At 37.2% G+C, this 18690-nt stretch overlaps 1 protein-coding gene across 6 annotated transcripts in view; it reads right to left on the bottom strand.

Annotated features, from left to right (window-relative positions):
* Nucleotides 1-222: 222 nt before the first annotated feature.
* Nucleotides 223-18690, bottom strand: part of ACVR1C (activin A receptor type 1C) — a 49650-nt gene continuing 31182 nt past the window's right edge. For all 6 annotated transcript variants that reach the window (XM_026697200.2, XM_087920182.1, XM_087920184.1 and 3 more), the window contains 6 exons: nt 16671-16901; nt 12083-12250; nt 10259-10415; nt 9240-9364; nt 7447-7577; nt 223-4419 (listed from right to left, as the gene is read on the bottom strand). In XM_026697200.2, coding sequence (XP_026552985.1) covers nt 4297-4419; nt 7447-7577; nt 9240-9364; nt 10259-10415; nt 12083-12250; nt 16671-16901 — 935 coding nt within the window. In that variant the 3' untranslated portion in view covers nt 223-4296. The remainder of the gene's footprint in view (nt 4420-7446; nt 7578-9239; nt 9365-10258; nt 10416-12082; nt 12251-16670; nt 16902-18690) is intronic.

Raw genomic sequence — 18690 nt, 5'->3', positions numbered from 1 at the left:
AAAATAGATTCTTTGTGTCCTTACTATAATTAAAAGACAGATCTTGTAGCATTGGAAATATAAATGGGTATGTCATTATTTTTGTGTTTGTGTTTATTAATTAAAAAGTGATAAAAATATGACTTTTGTTTTATTGGGGAAAAATGTCTGAATTCTTGGCTGGAATGACTCCTTATGTTTTAATTATTTGTATTTGGATGTGTCAGCAACAAACCAGATACATTTCTCAGACTTTCATTTTTTATTGTTTATAAGAAATTGTGCTTCACAAAAACAGCAAAGAAAAATTAAAATTGTAAAATTGACACTTTAAAAATATGCTTTGAGAGGCAAAAATAGTATACAAAAATACAACAGACATATTATTTACATCTAGAGGCAGTAGCAGCAATAGTAAAAGCTATTTGTTTGAAAAATAAATATTTCTTGTGATAGTATACACTAGGTTAAAGCAAATTATAGTATTAAAGCTTATTTTATTATTCAGTTCCATAATTTTACTTAAACAAAGTTTTAAGAGCAATCTCTTCTTAACACATACTCTTTATAGGCATTTGCAATTAAAAATTTACATCTTCCCCTTCTAGAATGGAGTTCTACTCCATCATCAACCGTCATTGAACTTATTTCTTCCTATATAAATTTACACATATTTTCTTCAGATTTAATGTATTGCACTTTCATCACATTTCTGAGTACTATTTTATGCATTTAATACTTATTTTCTGCCTAAGCCATAAAATTGTGGTGCCTGTAAGGAATGGGAAGTGCTCGATTCTTTTGGATTACTTCATACAAGTAAGAAAAGCACAAGCTTATCCATAACAAAATATTTTAAAACACGAACTTCCTGTTTGCGGCAGCATTCTGTTAACTGTAAAGCACTATGGTAATTATATGTGAGAACTGCACACTTTATAGATTTCAGCCTTTATCAGCAGTCCCTAAAGAACAAAGAATTTGAGCAACGATTGTCACATGCAAGTCATTTCTCACTCTTGCTATTTTCACATAACAATATCAATTTCAGCAACAGAATGTTATTCTAGTTTTAAAATGTAAGCATAATGGCCAAATGACAAATAGAAGGGTGACACTACAGAAAATCTAGGAATACTACTTCTACATCTCAGAAGTCATCATTGGTGACTCAGGATCAGTTCACAGTTTTGCTTGTTTATTACTTTTGAAATGTAGCATCAAATGATTCTTGTGTATATAAATGGACCATTTAACGGTAATCAATCACAGGGTGTTTAGATGACTATTCAAAATAAAACACAAGGAACATCATCAATCACTGTGCATGAATATGCGGCACACATTTCTTAGATATATTCAATCGTTTTAATATCAGCATAAATATCATTAATGGCTAACTTAATTAATTAAAGGTCCTTGAATCGAGTGGCTAGTGACTATATCCATACTGTTTTCTTAGGATTGTTACAGTATTAGTTTGTCACTGCTTTCCCTTGGGAGGGATGTATTCTGATTTTGTACACCCTGGGATTGGCTCTAGTTCAAATGCTAACCAGGGCTGCTCTTGTTTAGCTATGGAATTCAGCCCAAATTGGCTAGGATTATGCTAAAAGCTAGTTTAAGCTGAAAGAATGATTGTCATGCTGGATAACAATAGATAACAATAGATAACAATAGACAACTTATAAATTTCCGTTGTATTGGCACAGGTTACATTTACATCACAAGAGTCAGCATCAATGAAAATCCTATTTTCATGGTTGACTATACTGTTGAAATTTTGGCTTAGGGATGGATAGATTTTAGGGAAAAAAATTAAAGATAGAAGTCAACAAGTTAACTTATTTGCATTTTAAGACTCCAAAATTAATATGAACATCCCTGAGATGGCTGGTTTGATTCCTGTCATAAAAGACAGAGAAATAATAAAATAAGTGATACCATTTTTCAACTCAGAGTAACGTTTTGTTCCCTGATAAACAAAATTCTTTCTAGCCCCACCTTAGAATCTGGGGCTTCTTCCATACAAAGTATATGCTATACCTTTTAAGCTACAGCTTTTTCCCCTAGAAATTTGGTGACTCAATATTTGGGCTGAATATATCATAGGTGTCTGACTGGGAACAGTTCACCTTCTCTCTCATGCACAGAGGTAGTTACAACCAGAAATACCAGCAACAATTTGGTCTTATTTGCTCTATTCAAATAGTTTATGAAGTGGAATAATTGAGGCCATTCACTTGCAAACCATAACCATCCAAGAGCTGCCTTAAATTTGCCAATCCTGTGCCACATTAGATTCATGTGAACCACGGGTACGTATGAGAATTATGGTTCCCATGTTATATTCCTACATGGTCGGCTTTGGTCACATGGGAAACATTGAAGCATGAGAAGATCTTAACACAATTAGCTTTTTTTAAAAAGGCATATCTATCCAGCTCTGGTTGTAGAATAAATATCAAAGCTGCATTTTCACAACTGAATGACATATTAAAATATATATGCATCCATTTTTTTTCAAAGTTACAGAAGTTTAATACTGATACATGCAATTATTTGACATTCTTTTAGACTTCAGGTTTTTTAGTGATTTTTTTCCACCAAAATTATGGATCAATACAGAGTTGTGTAAAATAGTATTTCTTTTTAGCCAAACACTCTCACACTTTGTGAAAAGTCAGGTAAGCCTTTCATGTATTTTAACTAGGACCTTATGTTTTTGTTCTAAATTTTGGCACCACAAAACAGACATTCCAGATTTATTCTGTCGCTTTACACTGCTTTAGATTTAGAACATTTAGTTCATAGACCGAAATTTGAAGATAAAAGACATGTAACATATAGAATTTCCAACATTTAACTACAGTATAATGTGGTGGTTAAAGCTTTAAATAAATGATCATCTATAATGTGACTAATACTATAAGAACAACTTTCACAGTAAGCATGTTCTATTTAATTACTCTTATTTGATTAATAAGAATCTATGTGCATGTGTGCATATATATATATACACAAATACACATTACACATATATACATATGTGTGCCTGCACGCACGCACGCACGCACATACATATTGCACCACTAATTCTACAAAGTTCTGTGAAAAATGCCTCGATAATTTGGTCTCATTTTCTCACTTGCTTACTTCCTTAGGAATGCAGAAAAGCCAAAACTTTGGCTCACTCAACCCAATCATATCAGCTCTGACTGGCAGCATCTCCTTTTGATTCTTTATATTGGTAATGTCAAGGGTGCGTGCTTGCATTTTTCCCCCTTTGGTTATAAATTACTATGTTTTCTTTAAGGTATTAGAAAGGGAGGATTTTTAATGCCCCTAGTGGGGAGGAGGATCATTTTTCTCTAGGGGCTTCCTGAACAAAAGATGGAAAAGGTTGCTACAAAATAAGGCAGGGACCGTTGCTGGCTGAAAATAAAAAGTAAAAAAAAAAACACCAAGTGAATCTAATTCACATGAAGATACAGCCTGTGAAAACCTTCTGATGAAAGTCTACAGTCAACCATATCTTCTAGGCTCAACATCTCAAGAGTTCTTATGTCTCACTTCTCAATTCTTGAAGTGACCTGAAAAGCTCACTTGTAAAACGTTTTAAATAAGCCAGCAGCCAATATATTTTAACAAAGATTCAATGCATTTAATATCCTCAGAGTTTACTTTGAAGAGTAGATAATCTTGTGTTTATAAGCTGCACCCTTTCAGAGATAACTTTCCAGAATGCAGTGGGCTCCACCACAAATAGATCAAGAAATCTATTTTAAACCTTTCTCCTTTTTTAAAAACCAGGGGGATGAAGAGACAGTTTTTACCAAAAAGGAAGCAGTTTTTGTATAAGAGTGAAGTTAGACAGAAGGTGTGATAAAATTAACTCACAAGTTGCCCACTTTTGGTTTAGTTTATCAAATTCATGTATACCACCAACACAAACAAGAACAGGGCTCTGCCATGGGGATAAACTTTCACTGATGTTCACTTCTCATATATTCTCTGTGACTCAGGAGCTTCTTCTGCCATGGCAGAAAGTATCATGTCAACACTGTGATGAATTATTCACTTTATGAATTATTATGCCCATAAAATAAATAAATCATTTTTCCTTTATGAGCCAAAACAAGACACACATCACTCAGCAACCAAAAGTTAATTCTGAAGCTACATTCAGGTATTCTGGGATTTGGGCTTTGCGGTACTATTTTGAGTATCATGTGAGGTAGAGCTAAATCAAAGACAATACAAAACAACAAAGACATAGATGCATTTTCCTGTTCCATTTTTACAAGGCGTGTAAATTTAAGCTTTGGAATTTTGTCCACAGTGTTGAGAAATTGTCTTCTTAATGCGAAGCGCTGTCAGTCGAGCTGCCCCATTGGTGAACCAGCACTCACGCATGATTCGGCCCATAAGTCTGAGCGCCTTAAGAAATCAAGAATAAAAAAAAATTATTCCCACTGCAATGTTTTGGTATGGTATAAATATTGCCAGGACTCAAGAAAACAATTCAAAACTATTGATCAATGTATATTTATTATTCACATATTCTGGATTAGGCCCTAATTTTCATTCTGCTCATGGAATGAACATACTTGTCTCATCCTTCCCTTATCAACCTCCTGTGTAGCCAAAAAAATTATTCTGGTGAGAACTGGGATATACTCTAGAGTCTAGACCAATGGTCGCCAACCAGTGGGCCAGGGACCACTGGTGGTCCACTAAAAAAAATTGGTGGTCCACAGAGAAATATCACCCGCAAGCACCCCCCAAAGCAATTAATCCAGGCTGAGCAGGAACACAAGGCTGCACTGCCCACATGGCCCATGGGAACACAAGGCTTGCGTTGCTTGCATTATGAACAACACAAGGTAGTGAGGGGAGGGGGAAAGGGCGGAGGGGGGAACTTGCCCACTAGCCTCACGCACCTCACCTGGCTACCCGGCTGCTTTTTTCCTCTTCTTTCTTCTTCTGCTTTTGGCTGCACACAAGGAAAGCACCAAAAGTCTTTCTTTCTCTTTCCCAAACTCCATCAGAAATGAGTCTTTGGGACCCTGCAAGGCAACCTGCCCCAACAGGCTGCACCAGCATGGCAAATCTCACAAAGACTCATTGCTGGCAGAGTTTGGGGGAGAAAAAGAAAGACTTCTGCTGTTTCTGCTGCTTTCCTTGCAGGAAGCCAAAAGTCTCTCTCTTTCTCCCCCCTGAGAACGGAGCTGGAGATGGTATCCTGCGATCCCAAATAAAGAATGATCGAATTATCGCCACCTGGTGATAAGCAATAAGGGCTGGCCAATTTCATATTAGTAACCATGTTTGGTTATCTAAACGGTCCTTTTCAGGGCCACAAACAATAAAAATGTTAACAAAACACTAGCATCGGCCTTAGTAATTGCAACACGTAGGCCACTGGATATGCATCAGTTAATATGTTTTCATAGTCATTGTAAGCATGCATTGTAAGCATGCAAGAAAATTCACAATCCCTATCCAAACAGCACCAAATTGCAAAAAGCTTACGCTTTTGACTTAAAATCCACCAGTATTTATTTAAATATAACAATATTTGCATAGCAGTTACCATAAAATATCATAAAATCAATGGCCTATCCAAAAAGTGTCATAAACCGTAAACTGTAAGGCGTGCAGGATTTTTTCACACAGCTGTATATCTTTCGATCAATGTCTAGATTCATACTATGACAAATAAAAAGCAGTTTTGTAAGTAGACAAGCTGGCGATTAAATGATATAGTGATGGTCATCCACTTGGATGGCTTTAAAAGGACAAATTCATGGAAAACATCATCATTACCATGTATATGTTAATACAATTTATGTTCCTTTTCTACTCAAGCTTTTACTCAAGCATGTATTAACCTATGTCCAATTGGCTTTGTAATACCAGTTGCTGAAGGAGAGGAAGAGAAAAGAGTTATGGCCATCATCTTCTGCTTGTAGGCAATTGGTGGCACTCCAGTCTTTGCTAGGAGCACCTTCCTAGAGAAGTCCCAACATCAGTAACAAGTGCTGAGGGTTGTTGTTTAGCCACATCTGGGTTTCCAGAGATTGCCCACCCCTATTTTCCATAACTGTGTAGGAACAAATGCTGAATCGAGACTTCTATCTGACCCAGTGCTGCTTTCCTTATATTTGTACATACATTCCCTTACAGAACATCAACAGGGCTGCCTGAAGGTTTCCCTCAGCCCATATTCCCAGAAATAGGGGTAATGTAGAAACAGGCTTGCCAGTTGTCTGGCAAAAGGAGGATATCTCCTCCTCTTTGTCCTCATGTCTCTGTCCGATCCTTTGTATCCTTCTGTCCTCCATCTACCTTAAATTCAAATATTGTCCAGCTTTCTGAGTATCTAACAAGATGTCCAGGGGTGGGATTCAATTTTTTTAACAACCAGTTCTGTGAACATGGCTTAGTTGGTGGGCGTGGCTTGGTGGTCATGTGACTGGGTGGACGTGGCTTGGTGGTCATGTTATTACCTGGGCGTGGCCAACTCAATACCACTCACATCGAGGCACGCCTCTCCTCACCTGGCCTCTCATGACTCTGGGGATGCTGCAACAGTCATAAGTGTGAAAAATGGTCATAAGTCACTTTTTTCAGTGCCATTCTAACTTTGAATGGTCACTCCACACAAGCAAAGTACCAGCAAAGGAGGGGAAAAAAAACTCCAGAGAAGTTCCTGAAACAGGAACTAAGTCTAGTCCTGCCAAGAACATAATAAGGGTTAACAGAGAGGCAGTTTCTGTTAGCAACACCAGAATGTTTCCTTCCTGCCTTCCTTACAGGATTAGGCCAGTAATTTCTTCTAACAACCGGTTCTCTGAACTGCTTAGAATGTTAACAACCAGTTCTAGCGAATAGGTACGAACTGGTAGAATCCCACCCCTGAAGATGTCTCTTCTGGGTTACCATTTTTTTCTCCGCAGTGCGCATCTCCCTAATAGGTTCTACCAGCAAGTTAACAAGTTCTCCTCTCTGACCTTAACTGATTGATTAATACTCTCCTGGGGCTTGCACAGCTGCCTGAAATTGGCAAGGCCTTAATCATACTGCCTAACCACACCAGCATACTGTCTTCCTTGAAACACCAGCGTTTCTGATGTTGGAAAAAGAAATTTCATACACAGGCGTAAGTAAGTACTTTTTTGTTGTTGCAGTTTTTCACTTTTGGTTTGTTAAGGAAAGTTAAAAAGATAATTTGTCCTCCTGTCTCCTCTATTTGTTCTTCTTTCCAACTATCCGTGTCCTCATTTGTCTGTTCAGCTGCCTGGTGCCTCTAGATAGATTAGCACTTTCTTATCCTAGGATGAAATTTAGGAATGTGAAGGTATAAGGCACCCAGATTTAAATCCTGCTTTACACTGGGTCTCTTTTATGCCATTAGAGAATATTGGAAATGTACTTTTTTATATATGAAGGTGATGATTTTACCTCACAGCTTTGCCACTGATTTGGAATATTTGGTCTCAGCTTTTGTTCACAGACTGCCTTTTTCATTTCTTCTATTGAAGGATCAGAAGACACAGCATCGTAATAAGGTAACTGGTACTCCTCCATAATTCCTAAGAAAGTAATGAGGTATCCAATAGATTTTTACATATTAGTATCATTTCAAATGTTGCAGGAAACAGGTTTTAGAACTTTTATAACTATAATAGTCACCAACTTCCTAACACAACTTTCTGTTGAAAACTTGTTCTAACTTGGTGTGTCCAAACATGGTGGGAGTAGAACTTTCTGATTTCTTCCGAGAATTCAGAAATACTTCTGAACGCATCTGGAGACCCTTGCTTAAGAAAGAATGGTTTTTCTATCAATATCTGTTTTTCTTTCGAAAAATTATTCAATACCAAAATATGAACGCTTTGTAGAGATATATACAATTTAAGCTATAAAACAGAATCTTTAAAGCCATTAGGCTCAAATTAAAAATAACTGGAAACTATCTTTGTTTAAATTTATAGCATTGAAAAGATCCTGAATTTGACAGATATTTTCCCTACCAATCCTTATGTTTAAAAAAACCTGATAATTAATCAAATTTTGATATCAGCTGACAGAAGAAGCACAAATGCATTTATATACAACAGTAATAACAGACTATACTTATACAGTAACATAATATGAGATCACAAATCTTTTACAGGAAGATTCTATATCTTACCCTACAATAATTTAAATTGAATGTTTGGGTAACAGAAAGAGATTCTCACTTTGACTTTGATACAGATGGGAGAAATGTTTTAAGAACAACAACAAAAAAACAATTTTATATATGTACATTTCAGAATGGTGTTTCTAAATATAATCCAGTTCCATTTTGTTTCTTTTTGTCAGTAACGATTCTTGCAACCGCCTAGACTAACCCCTGAAATTTTCTTAGCAAGATTTTTGGAAGTGGTTTGCTATTACTTTTTTCTTAAGACTAAGAAAATGATTGGCCCAAGATAGCATAGCTATTTTTAGCCTGGCACCATATCCAGCATATCAAACTTGTATTCATTTGTATTCTTCAAAGATTATGTCCTAAAGGTGCTTTTCCAAAGGCAACTGGACTTTCTTGGTTTTTTCTTTGAAAATGTTTTGCTTCTTATCCAAGAAGCTTTTTCAGTTCTAGATTCAGTTTTAGAACTCAAGAAATGTGAAGCAAAAAAGTTTTCGAAGAAAAAAAACCCCAAGAAAGTCCAGTTGCCTTTGGAAAAGCACCTTTAGGACAACCGTGGCCTGGATGATTGAGAATCTCCATAGACAAAAGATGATCTTTCAAAAAGTGTCCACCCCTATTGTCCAAATTCAGAGAAGTAATAGCAATATAAAAGATTATTTCCGCTTAGTGTTTAAATCAGCGTTGCCAGAATTTACTTCTCTGTGATCTGAAATCACCTGGAACTGTTACGAATAAGGGTTGCCTTGCTTTCATTCCATGTGCTTCTGAAAATGGAAAACATTTACCTTTAAATAAGTTTTTGATTCTATTTCTATTTCAGTTAATTGAATGTTCATTTTGGTATTTATCCTGTTTATGCCTTTTGATTTGATTAATATGTAAAAGATATTTTTTTTAAAAAATATACTTCTTTTTATTTTAAAATCTCTTTAAAGCAGGTTATATATTTTTGTATAATTAAATGTAATACACCACGTCCAAAATTAATCAGAAATTCTGTAAGAAGGAAAAGTTTTGGTTCAGTGTAAATAGCCTTAATAAGGGACATGGGTCATACCTCCATCTAAGCATCTTCTGGATATCTCCCAATACACCAGTCCAAGAGAGTAGATATCTGCACGCTTGAAAGACTCGAAGTTGTTTATGTTCATTGTATCATCAAGTATTTCTGGTGCCATGTACCTTTCAAACCCAGAGAGAGTGAAATTCAGATATTTGTTGATGAAAGGGGAATTACAAGTAATCACAGCTAATGAGAATTTAATTAGTCTTTCCAATATATAGCAGCATGTTTAAAGGAAGGATAACTCAAATGGACAATACATGTTATATTTTTAAATAAGTTAACGTAATTGAGAGGAAAAATTCAGATTATTATTCATATTCCGCCCCCAAATCCCACTTTAGCAGTTTCCTTTTGATCAATCTGAAAGAAACAAATAGTTCTTAAATATAACATTGATCATCAATTTACCATAATGCAAAACAAAATATGTACTCCCACATTAGGTGCAGATCAACTTGAGATATATTCAATTTACTTGCTTTTCTACATAAAAAGTTTTCAATAAGTTCAATTACTTTCAAATGGACATAGGAAGAATGATTCATTCACCTAATTGTCTATACCCAGCAATGTTCCTTCTATAATGAATTACCGCTCTGTTTTTGCTCTTGAGATCTGGGGAAAAACAAACCCTACATAACTCCTCACTATCCATGACTTTTATTTAAGGAAATGCCTTATTTGATTTCAAAAAGTCATAGAGTTTACCAAGGAAAAACAATAGACTGAGCCATACAAAAATAGTTTCTGAAGAATCACAAGGAGAAGCTATCAGTATTTTGATTCTTTCTTGCCCAGTTATATGTGGCTATAGATCATGTGATAATTAAAAATGCTCAAGAGCAAAGTTGAAAAGCAAAATTAGAGAATGATTTACAAGACTGCACAAATCTGGAGACCTATCACTAAAATGAAGAGGGTCAATTTGCAAGGGATCATTTGTTCAATACAGTTGCAATTTTATGCTCATATCATAATTTTATAAAAACTTTACTTTTTTATTGTCTTACCTCTTGGTTCCTACTCTAGGGTTCTGTGGTATGTCAATTGTGTTTAATACCGAGTCATGCTTCACAGCTAGCCCCAAATCAGCAATAGCACAGCTTTCGTTCCTTTTGACTAGGATATTTTTAGATTTCAAGTCTCTGTGTGAAATAGCTGGCTTTCCTTTGAAGCACAAATGTATATGGTAACAAGGTCAAATATTAGATACAATTGGTTTACTTAACAGAAAATACATATTACTCTGGTATTCAGGTCTTAGGATAAATACAATATGTCAACACTAATAAGAGGAATGAAATAAAATATTCTTTCTACTTGAGAAAGCAAGATTCCTGACTGAGTGGCTACTTCTATTTATGTTCAAGTGAAAACAGTCAGAAATCTTAGCAGTCTTTGCTGCTTAACCTGAAATTGTTAGTTGCAACAAAATTAGCATATGCAGCCCCAAAATGGATTCTTCAGGCAGAATAACAACATTTTGCACACAAATGCAACTAGTAGAGTTGAAAAGAACAGGAAAACCTGGTTTTTCTTTTAAGTGCTGCTTAAAAGTGCTCCTTGTGGAGGAGTCACTATTCCAAGTCACACCAAGTCAAGGTCAAGAAGAACAAGGATGGATGCAGATTCAATCACACATCCTCTCTTAGGCAGCCTTAAGCAGCCAGGAGGGACATAGGTCTAACTATGGCCAAACTAACAGTTGCAAGAACCCTGTTCACTTCCTCAGGAGTTCAAGTTCCTCCATGATAACCATGCAAAACTCAGCCCCCCCGAAACTGTATTGGATCTGCATCAGAGTTGGAGTTCAATGCAGAACGAATCTGAGCAATTTTACCCACATATCTGGCAGTGATCCTAGACCTCAGAATCCCTCGTTCCTAAGAGGATCTTACCCAAAATAGGGTGGGTGGGCAGCTATCGGTGGATGCAACATATGCATTTTGATGCTGGAAGATATGGTACAACAAAGTGAACAGACCACCTCAAATCCAAGAATTACAATAGTAATTGGGGCGGGGGAAGGCCAATTCTAACTCTGCTCTGGCTTCAGTCAAAATGGCACAAAGTCAGAAAAAACGTTGGCTCAGATGTTAAAATGCACCGTCTTCATGCAGTTGGGCAGATATGATACAGCAGATGGGGAGGCCTGTCCTCTCAATTACATCGACCCCATGGGATTTTCTGGGGAGGGGGGGAAAGGCCCACATATATTGTCTGAGTCTAGATTTCACTGGAACCTCAGAAAGCTAAGTGTTGTAGGGATGGGACTTGTCACTGTTTTGGTAAAAGGTAACAGGAAATCCGAGGACTTTAGAGGAGGAAAGCAAAAGTCTTCTATCCTGGAAACAGGCAATCTCTCAATGGACATATCCAGGATGTCCCCAGGAACCAAGTTCAAGGTGAAAGAGACTTTACTCTCAGAGTTGTTTCTGCAATACTTATAAATACACCCAAGTGTTAATTCAAGTAGTGCAAAAGGAAAATGGGATGTGGAAAAAGCAAGACGAAGGACTTCTTCATGATTACATGGAGTTTTAATTATTAGTCAAATGCCAATCTCCCATGTAAATCAGAGTGAGGAGGAGAAAATGATGCTCAATCTAATGGACAAAGGCAAGTTCTCGCCTTTCCTAAAGTTGCCAGGTATTATAGTGCTGCTGGAAGAGGAGGACAGTGATTATTCCTGGTTAAACCAAGATGTGGATGCCAATTAAGTTGATTTAAGCTTGGTTGCCCCATTAAACATATCCCTCTGGCTTCTCTTCAAGTTATTCTTAAGTCTTATGACTTTAACACAAAGAAAACTGCCCTGAAAAGGGTTGTTATACCTTGAGTTCCAACGATTTCCATGTGCAGATGTGCTAGACCACTGGCTATTGAAAATGTCAGCTTAATCATTTCATCAGCCGTCACAGTGTTGCTGTTTAAGTAGTCAAACAAAGAGCCCTGCTCATAATATTCAGTTACAAGCCACAGTTGAGTCCAGGTCCCATTGTCTACAGAGAGAGATTACCAAAAAAAGCATGTGGGTTTAATCATTCCAAGGTTCATGAGATTTACAAAACCTGTTGATTATTGGTAGCAATAGCAATAGCATTTAGACCAATATACCGCTTCATAGTGCTTTACAGCCCTGTCCGAGCGGTTTGCAGATTAAGCCTATTTTCCCCAACAATTTGGGTCCTCATTTTACCCACCTCAGAAGGATGGAAGACTGAGTCAACCTTGAGCCTGGTGAGATTTGAACTGCCAAATTGCAGTCAGCCAGCAATCAGCAGAAGTAGCCTGCAGTATTGCATTCTAACCACTGCGCTACCAAGTGGGAAAGATTTGGCAATGTTAACATGGCTATATACAACATAACAAAATACTAGAATGGAGCTTCACATATTAAAGCGTCAATCCTCAACACTGCGGACTAAGTCTCACTGAATGCAGAGGCTGGTTTCCAAATACACATGCATGGGATGAGCTATATTTATGAGCATAAAACTCATTAGTGAAAATCAGTGCATTAGAAGGAGGGCAGGCAGGGGTATGTTTTGACCTTTTGTCTGCTTGTACCGGTAGTTCATCTGCCTCTGTATAGGACTTAAACCGTTATGCTAAAGTCCACCCACGCTAACTGTTTCCTTAGACAGTATCTTTACACATTCATTGACATGCTTCTTCTATGTATCATGGATCCTTCTCTTCAAAGACAAAGACATTTAGATGATATATGACTATCTCAAACTGTCAGATGAGTACCCATTCATGTGGTGTTCACATGAAACAAAAATGGGTTTATAGCATATGGAACTGGTATAGCAAAGCATGGAAATGATTTCTGGAGTTTTTTTTTAAACTAGAAACAGACAGTTATTTAAGAATGTTTTAGGAAATAAATAGAGCCAAGGGTACCATGGCCCTTCTCCAACCAAAAAAGCAACCAACCTTTTAAGGATGAGATAAAATTATTTTTTAAAAAACTGTTCACACAGGAAAAGAAAGAGTCCTGTAGTACCTTTACTTCTCTTAATTGCTTAGCTGATATAAAACTCAAGCCCTCTTTCGGAAATCTCCATCCAGAATTGTACAGTCTTGATTCCAGTACAACCAATAGATTTAAGCAAAACATAGTTAACTGGTTAAAATCTCTCTGAGCCCATACAGGAGGCAATTTATTTAAAGAAGCCTCTGGAATTCATTCTACCATAGGACTATATCTTAAGAGCACTTTATAGTGCTCTAATTATGGCATTTGTGTAAAAAAAAAAAAACACAAAAAAACAAATATAAGATAACAAGTAGTCTTTGAAATGCAGCCACGTCAAACTTTATTTAAATTTAACTGTACTTTGAGCTTGATTAAATTCTTTGCCTCTTTCCTGAACCAATAAGCAATGTCCTTCCTCATCCACCCACTGAACATTTGCCATAATACCTCTATTTTCTACATAAGTGATGGTTCCACTAACTTCTGCACATATCTACATTCTCTTCAGACTATTTCTTTGACTAGGCAACACTATGAAGCATGCAGAAAAAAGACTAAGAAGCAGTAATCCAAAGACATTAAAGGCGAGCAATAAGAAAAAGAAACACAGCTCTGGTTACCATTTACTACACTATTTGTTATACTTCTCCCTATCTTTCTATCCTTGTTCCAGCAGGTCCATATACCCTTTCACACATTTTATTCTTAACTGACCCAGTAACAATAATTCTCTGAGCAGATTAAAAGTGAGCAGAATAATGTCAAGCACAGGAAGGAATTTAAATGAAGTATGCAAAAGCTGCTATTGAGTGAGGACTTAAAATATTCCCTAAGCTAAATTGATAGCATCTCTGATCCCTTGAAAAGAAATGAATACCCTCTGCCTGTGATGAGATTGGGGCCGAGTGGACCTTTTGCGTTGGGTTTTGCACATATTGGGTTTCCCCCTTGCAGACGGCCAATTTCTCCTTGTCATTTTTATTTCATTTTGTTTATGTTTGCTGTTGAATGCAGAAACTTAGGCTCCTAGAAGCCAAAGCTATGCTAGGCTATATCTTCATATTTGTTTATATGTTCATTTATTAAAAATTGTATATTATTTTCTGTTATCACTGGCATCAAACACAATTTATATATATTTTTATTTTAATAAAATTTAAAAAAAACCCAGAGTACAGATGGTACAAAGATAAATAAAAATTAATTCTGATGTTAATTACAATTAAAAGCATGTTGAAAGACAAACTATTCTAGTATGTGCATCATAAGAATTGGCCAGGTTGTAATACATATCTTGCTGTTGGGTTATTTCCAGCTTTGGCAGATGAACACCCAAATATTAGTACCTTGAACCAAAGGGCAGTGAACTTGACAGCAAACTATGTACGTGTACCACATGACACCTTGCCCCAGACACAAGTCCAATTATCATTGCATTGAATATCAACTAGCATTTCTAGAATCTAGGTAGTTCTATGTAAAGTGCACGGTAACAGTCATATCAGGCTGTAACAAAGACATGGATAACTGTCACCAAATCCAACCAGTTCAAGAAAAGCTGCTGCAACCTGCCAACATATTTATTGTCATAACTGCCACTTACAAATCTTCCAGCTGAGGAATAATTTCAATTGGTGGATCTAGCCTTTTAAAGAAAGTGTAACCCGTACAAAATGGTCTCAAACCTAGGATTCAGTTTTATAATTGCATCTTTGCCTTGCCTAAATTTAATTCCACCTTCCCCCACTCTCCCCCCCCCTTGCTCCTCCAATCTATCACCAAGCTTATACAACATTCAAATATTTCTAGCAGCTTCCTTGAAGCCGGATGATCAGGAGCAACAGAGCTTGGTGTCATCAGCTTAATAACGACACCTTACTCTAAAACTCAGAATGATTTCCTCCATCAATTCCATTACGAAATTGAACAGCACGTACATCAAAATGAAAAACTGGTAGATATTGCAGATCTATGGCCTAGATGTCAAACAGTAGTTTTCTGGCACCAAGTTTTGGACAAAACCTGACAGTACTACAACTATTGTGAAACAGTGCCCCCTAAGGTCCAACCTTGGCAAAGAGTTCACTGAGGAGGACAGGAGAATTAAGAAGGCTGTAGTACCTACACCCACTCCTCCCATCCAGTTTCTAGTATACCAATCATCAATTGCCAGAAATGCAATTGAAATTGGTCCAGGTCATGAGTATCATGGCTTCTCAGTTTGCTTTCCAGAAATAGAATATTTGTGATTTGTTATAACTTCCTGGAAAGAGGGAGCTTCTTCAACAGAACCGAAAGTTTCCACTTTTAGGCAGAGTGAAACCCATCCTGCTACCACAGAAGTACAGTACTTAATATTTATCTGTCCTTACCCTTTAATATCTACAAGCTAGAAGATTTCAAAGGAAAAGGATTTATTAAATGTCATTCTTGTGGCCTTCCCCAACACTAAAGCCCACGTCATGATACAAATGATTTTATCTGTAAAGATTATCTGTGAGTTAAACTTCAAACAGGACTTAATTTTGGTTTAATCTGTTTCAGAGGTTGTCCTACCTGTTTCATCAACTCCTTAGAAATCTACGGGGATGAAAAGGAATAGGATACTCAGAGGCTGTAATATTTACATCAAATATACACACACAGTGTATCAATGGTGGGATTCAAATTTTTTTACTACCGGTTCTGTGGGCGTGGCTTGATGGGCGTGGCATGACTTGGTGGGTGTGGCTTGGTGGGCATGGAAGGGGAAGGAAAGTGTAAAATTTCAATTTCTACCCCACTCCTGGGGGAAGGTTACCACCGGTTCTCCGAACTACTCAAAATTTCAGCTACCAATTCTCCAGAACTGCTCAGAACCTGCTGAATACCACCTCTGCGGTGTAAATATATTTCATATATGTGTGCATGTGCTTCCCAAAGGCCACTGATCATCTTTGTTGTCCATGTGGAGTGGATATAGGAATGGTGCTTACTCACAGCACAACTACAGAATATAATTTTCCTCTTTTTCCAGATCCAAAGCATGATAAACTAAGCCAGTGATATTGAATCTAAGACCTGCATATCAAAGGTGACATGCCCTGGCACTTTGAGTGACATGCCAGTGTTCACCAGCACCCAACAACAACTATTCCCAATAACAAGCCTCATTCTTGTGTGATTTACAGAAGGCTGGGGTGTGTGCTCTTGGGCAGCCTCCAAACATTGCACAAGAATGGGATGTTTTCACAGCTTTCAGAGGCTACAGAGACAACAGAAGAAAATTCTGTAAAGTTTGCCATAGCTGAGCTAAGCTTTTCAAAACAGATATAAGAAGCGTAGTTTTTTTTCCTTCTTTCCACAAACCTTTTTTTTTTTTAAGGAATAGAAAAATAATTCTGTTAGTCTAATCCAACACAAGACAAACATTGCAAAATTGTTTGGAAGTACAATACCCTTGTTATCAGCAGCAATAAAACCCAAGACATTTTCATGTCTCAGCATGATTGTCTGGTAGATTTCTGCTTCACGAAACCAAGACCTTTCATCTCTTGAAGAAAAGATCTTCACAGCAACATCCTCTCCACACCATTTTCCACGCCAGACTTCGCCAAATCGACCTTTTCCAACTATTTCTTGAAGAACAATAGTCCTTGCAATTGTCCTTTGGACAAGGAGAGGTAAACCTAATGAGAAAAATATGCAATTACAGTTTTTATTTTTTTAAAAAAATACAATTCTTCTTTAAAAAGCTTAATATTATGCTAACACAATCTCATCTCATTCAAAGCAGCAACAAGACAGTGTTTTTCTATCACATGCTCTCGAACAAACTCAGAAACAGGAGGCTTTTTCAGCATGGACAATTTAAGGGGCAATTATGTACCGAGGATTGGACTGTGAGAAGGGGTGCTTTTTTCATACATTATAATCATGCCGTTATATGAACTCACCATCTCTACAACAGAAGCCAATCTCAGTTTCCAAATAGGACTCCTCTGTATTCATAAAAGGCAACCCACATTCAATATTTTCCAAACTTTTTTCTCATTTCATATCTAATAATGACATAGTCGGCTGCTGTTGCGTCTCACCCAGCAACAAATCTATTTTGGCTTTCTATAAGCAGCCATGGAAATCTGTGATCCTGTAGTTGTTGCTGAGTTACAATGCGCAGCAATTACAGCCCGCACAGGGATAAATAAACTGCTCATCAGACTGAAAAATGGAATAAGGAGATGGCTTTTTAAACCTTTGTTTTCCATTTGAGATAGAAACCTACTGGAGAGTAGAGAATGTGCTTCTTAGCATATGCAGAGTAATTAAATGGGAAAGCATTTTACTGAAAAAGTAAAATGCTCACTACGTTACCTTAGATGCAGAGTACAGGCTTATTTATTTATTACATTTATACACCTCCCATCTTGCTATCCAGAGCATTTAGCCCAGCTATCAGTGAATGGTAACAGACACATGAGAATAGGAAGGTCTTATTTTTACCTAAACTGCATTTTTCAGAAATGGAAACATGGCAGAGACAGACAGACAGGCAATACAAAGGTTTGTTTGACTAACAATAAGCCAAATGAGAGCTAGATACAGGGACAGCATGAGAAGTATCTTATTCAACTCTGGCCATTTGTCCCAGTGATCAAAATAGGCTCCTAGGGGTCAAGAGCGATGCCATCACCTTGAAGGTATTGTAGCCAGTGACTGTCTGAAGCATGTTCCAGGTCTGCCAACTAGTTGATGATATCAACTAGGAGTGGCACAACCCTCATTAAGCTCTCTTCAATAGAGTAGCTCTATTTCAAGCCAGTGCTTGGATAATTCAGCTTAGAAGAAATGAGAGTTCAGTCACTGACGTCAATTCACATAAGGCACAGTTTTAAGCAAGAGCTCCATCTGAATCTGCACTTGTTTCAGAACAAAAGTTACTGGCACAAAATATCCAGGAATTGTCATCATGAGTCTGACTTTTGAAGCCAAAACATGTCTGGAAGCATTGTAGAAATGTCCATTATTGTAGATTGATAATGAAGAACCCATTCCAGACTTGGCTTAGAGTCAAATGTTACTTGGAATGTCAAAAATGATTTCCCCCTGGCATTTTTTTCTTCTTTCTACAGATATATGCAGAATATTCAGAAGGCAACTAAAATGTTTAATCCAACTAGTGGCTTTGCCAGATGCTAGATGATAGGAGAGACAAGCATGATAGATCAGTAGTCCCCAACCTTTTGGGCACCATGGACTGGTTGCATGAACAAATTGTTTTCCATGGACTGGGAATGTGTGGCTTCGTGTGCTACCTAGATCCCATGCATGCACAGATGATGCTTTGCTCACTTGTATGGCCCAGTTCCTAACAGGTCAAGGGTGGGGGGTTGAGGACCTTGTGACAGATAATAGGATGACAAGCAGGATAATAGAACAGATAGAAATTGGGACACTGTCAGAAATTTTACCACGGTA

The sequence above is a fragment of the Pseudonaja textilis genome, chromosome 1 (assembly GCF_049901715.1).
Source record: "Pseudonaja textilis isolate UNSWEBS1 chromosome 1, rPseTex1.2, whole genome shotgun sequence".
In the NCBI taxonomy this organism is placed as follows: domain Eukaryota; kingdom Metazoa; phylum Chordata; class Lepidosauria; order Squamata; family Elapidae; genus Pseudonaja; species Pseudonaja textilis.
Note: the sequence above shows the minus strand (reverse complement) of the source record. Positions and strands in the feature narration are given on the sequence as shown.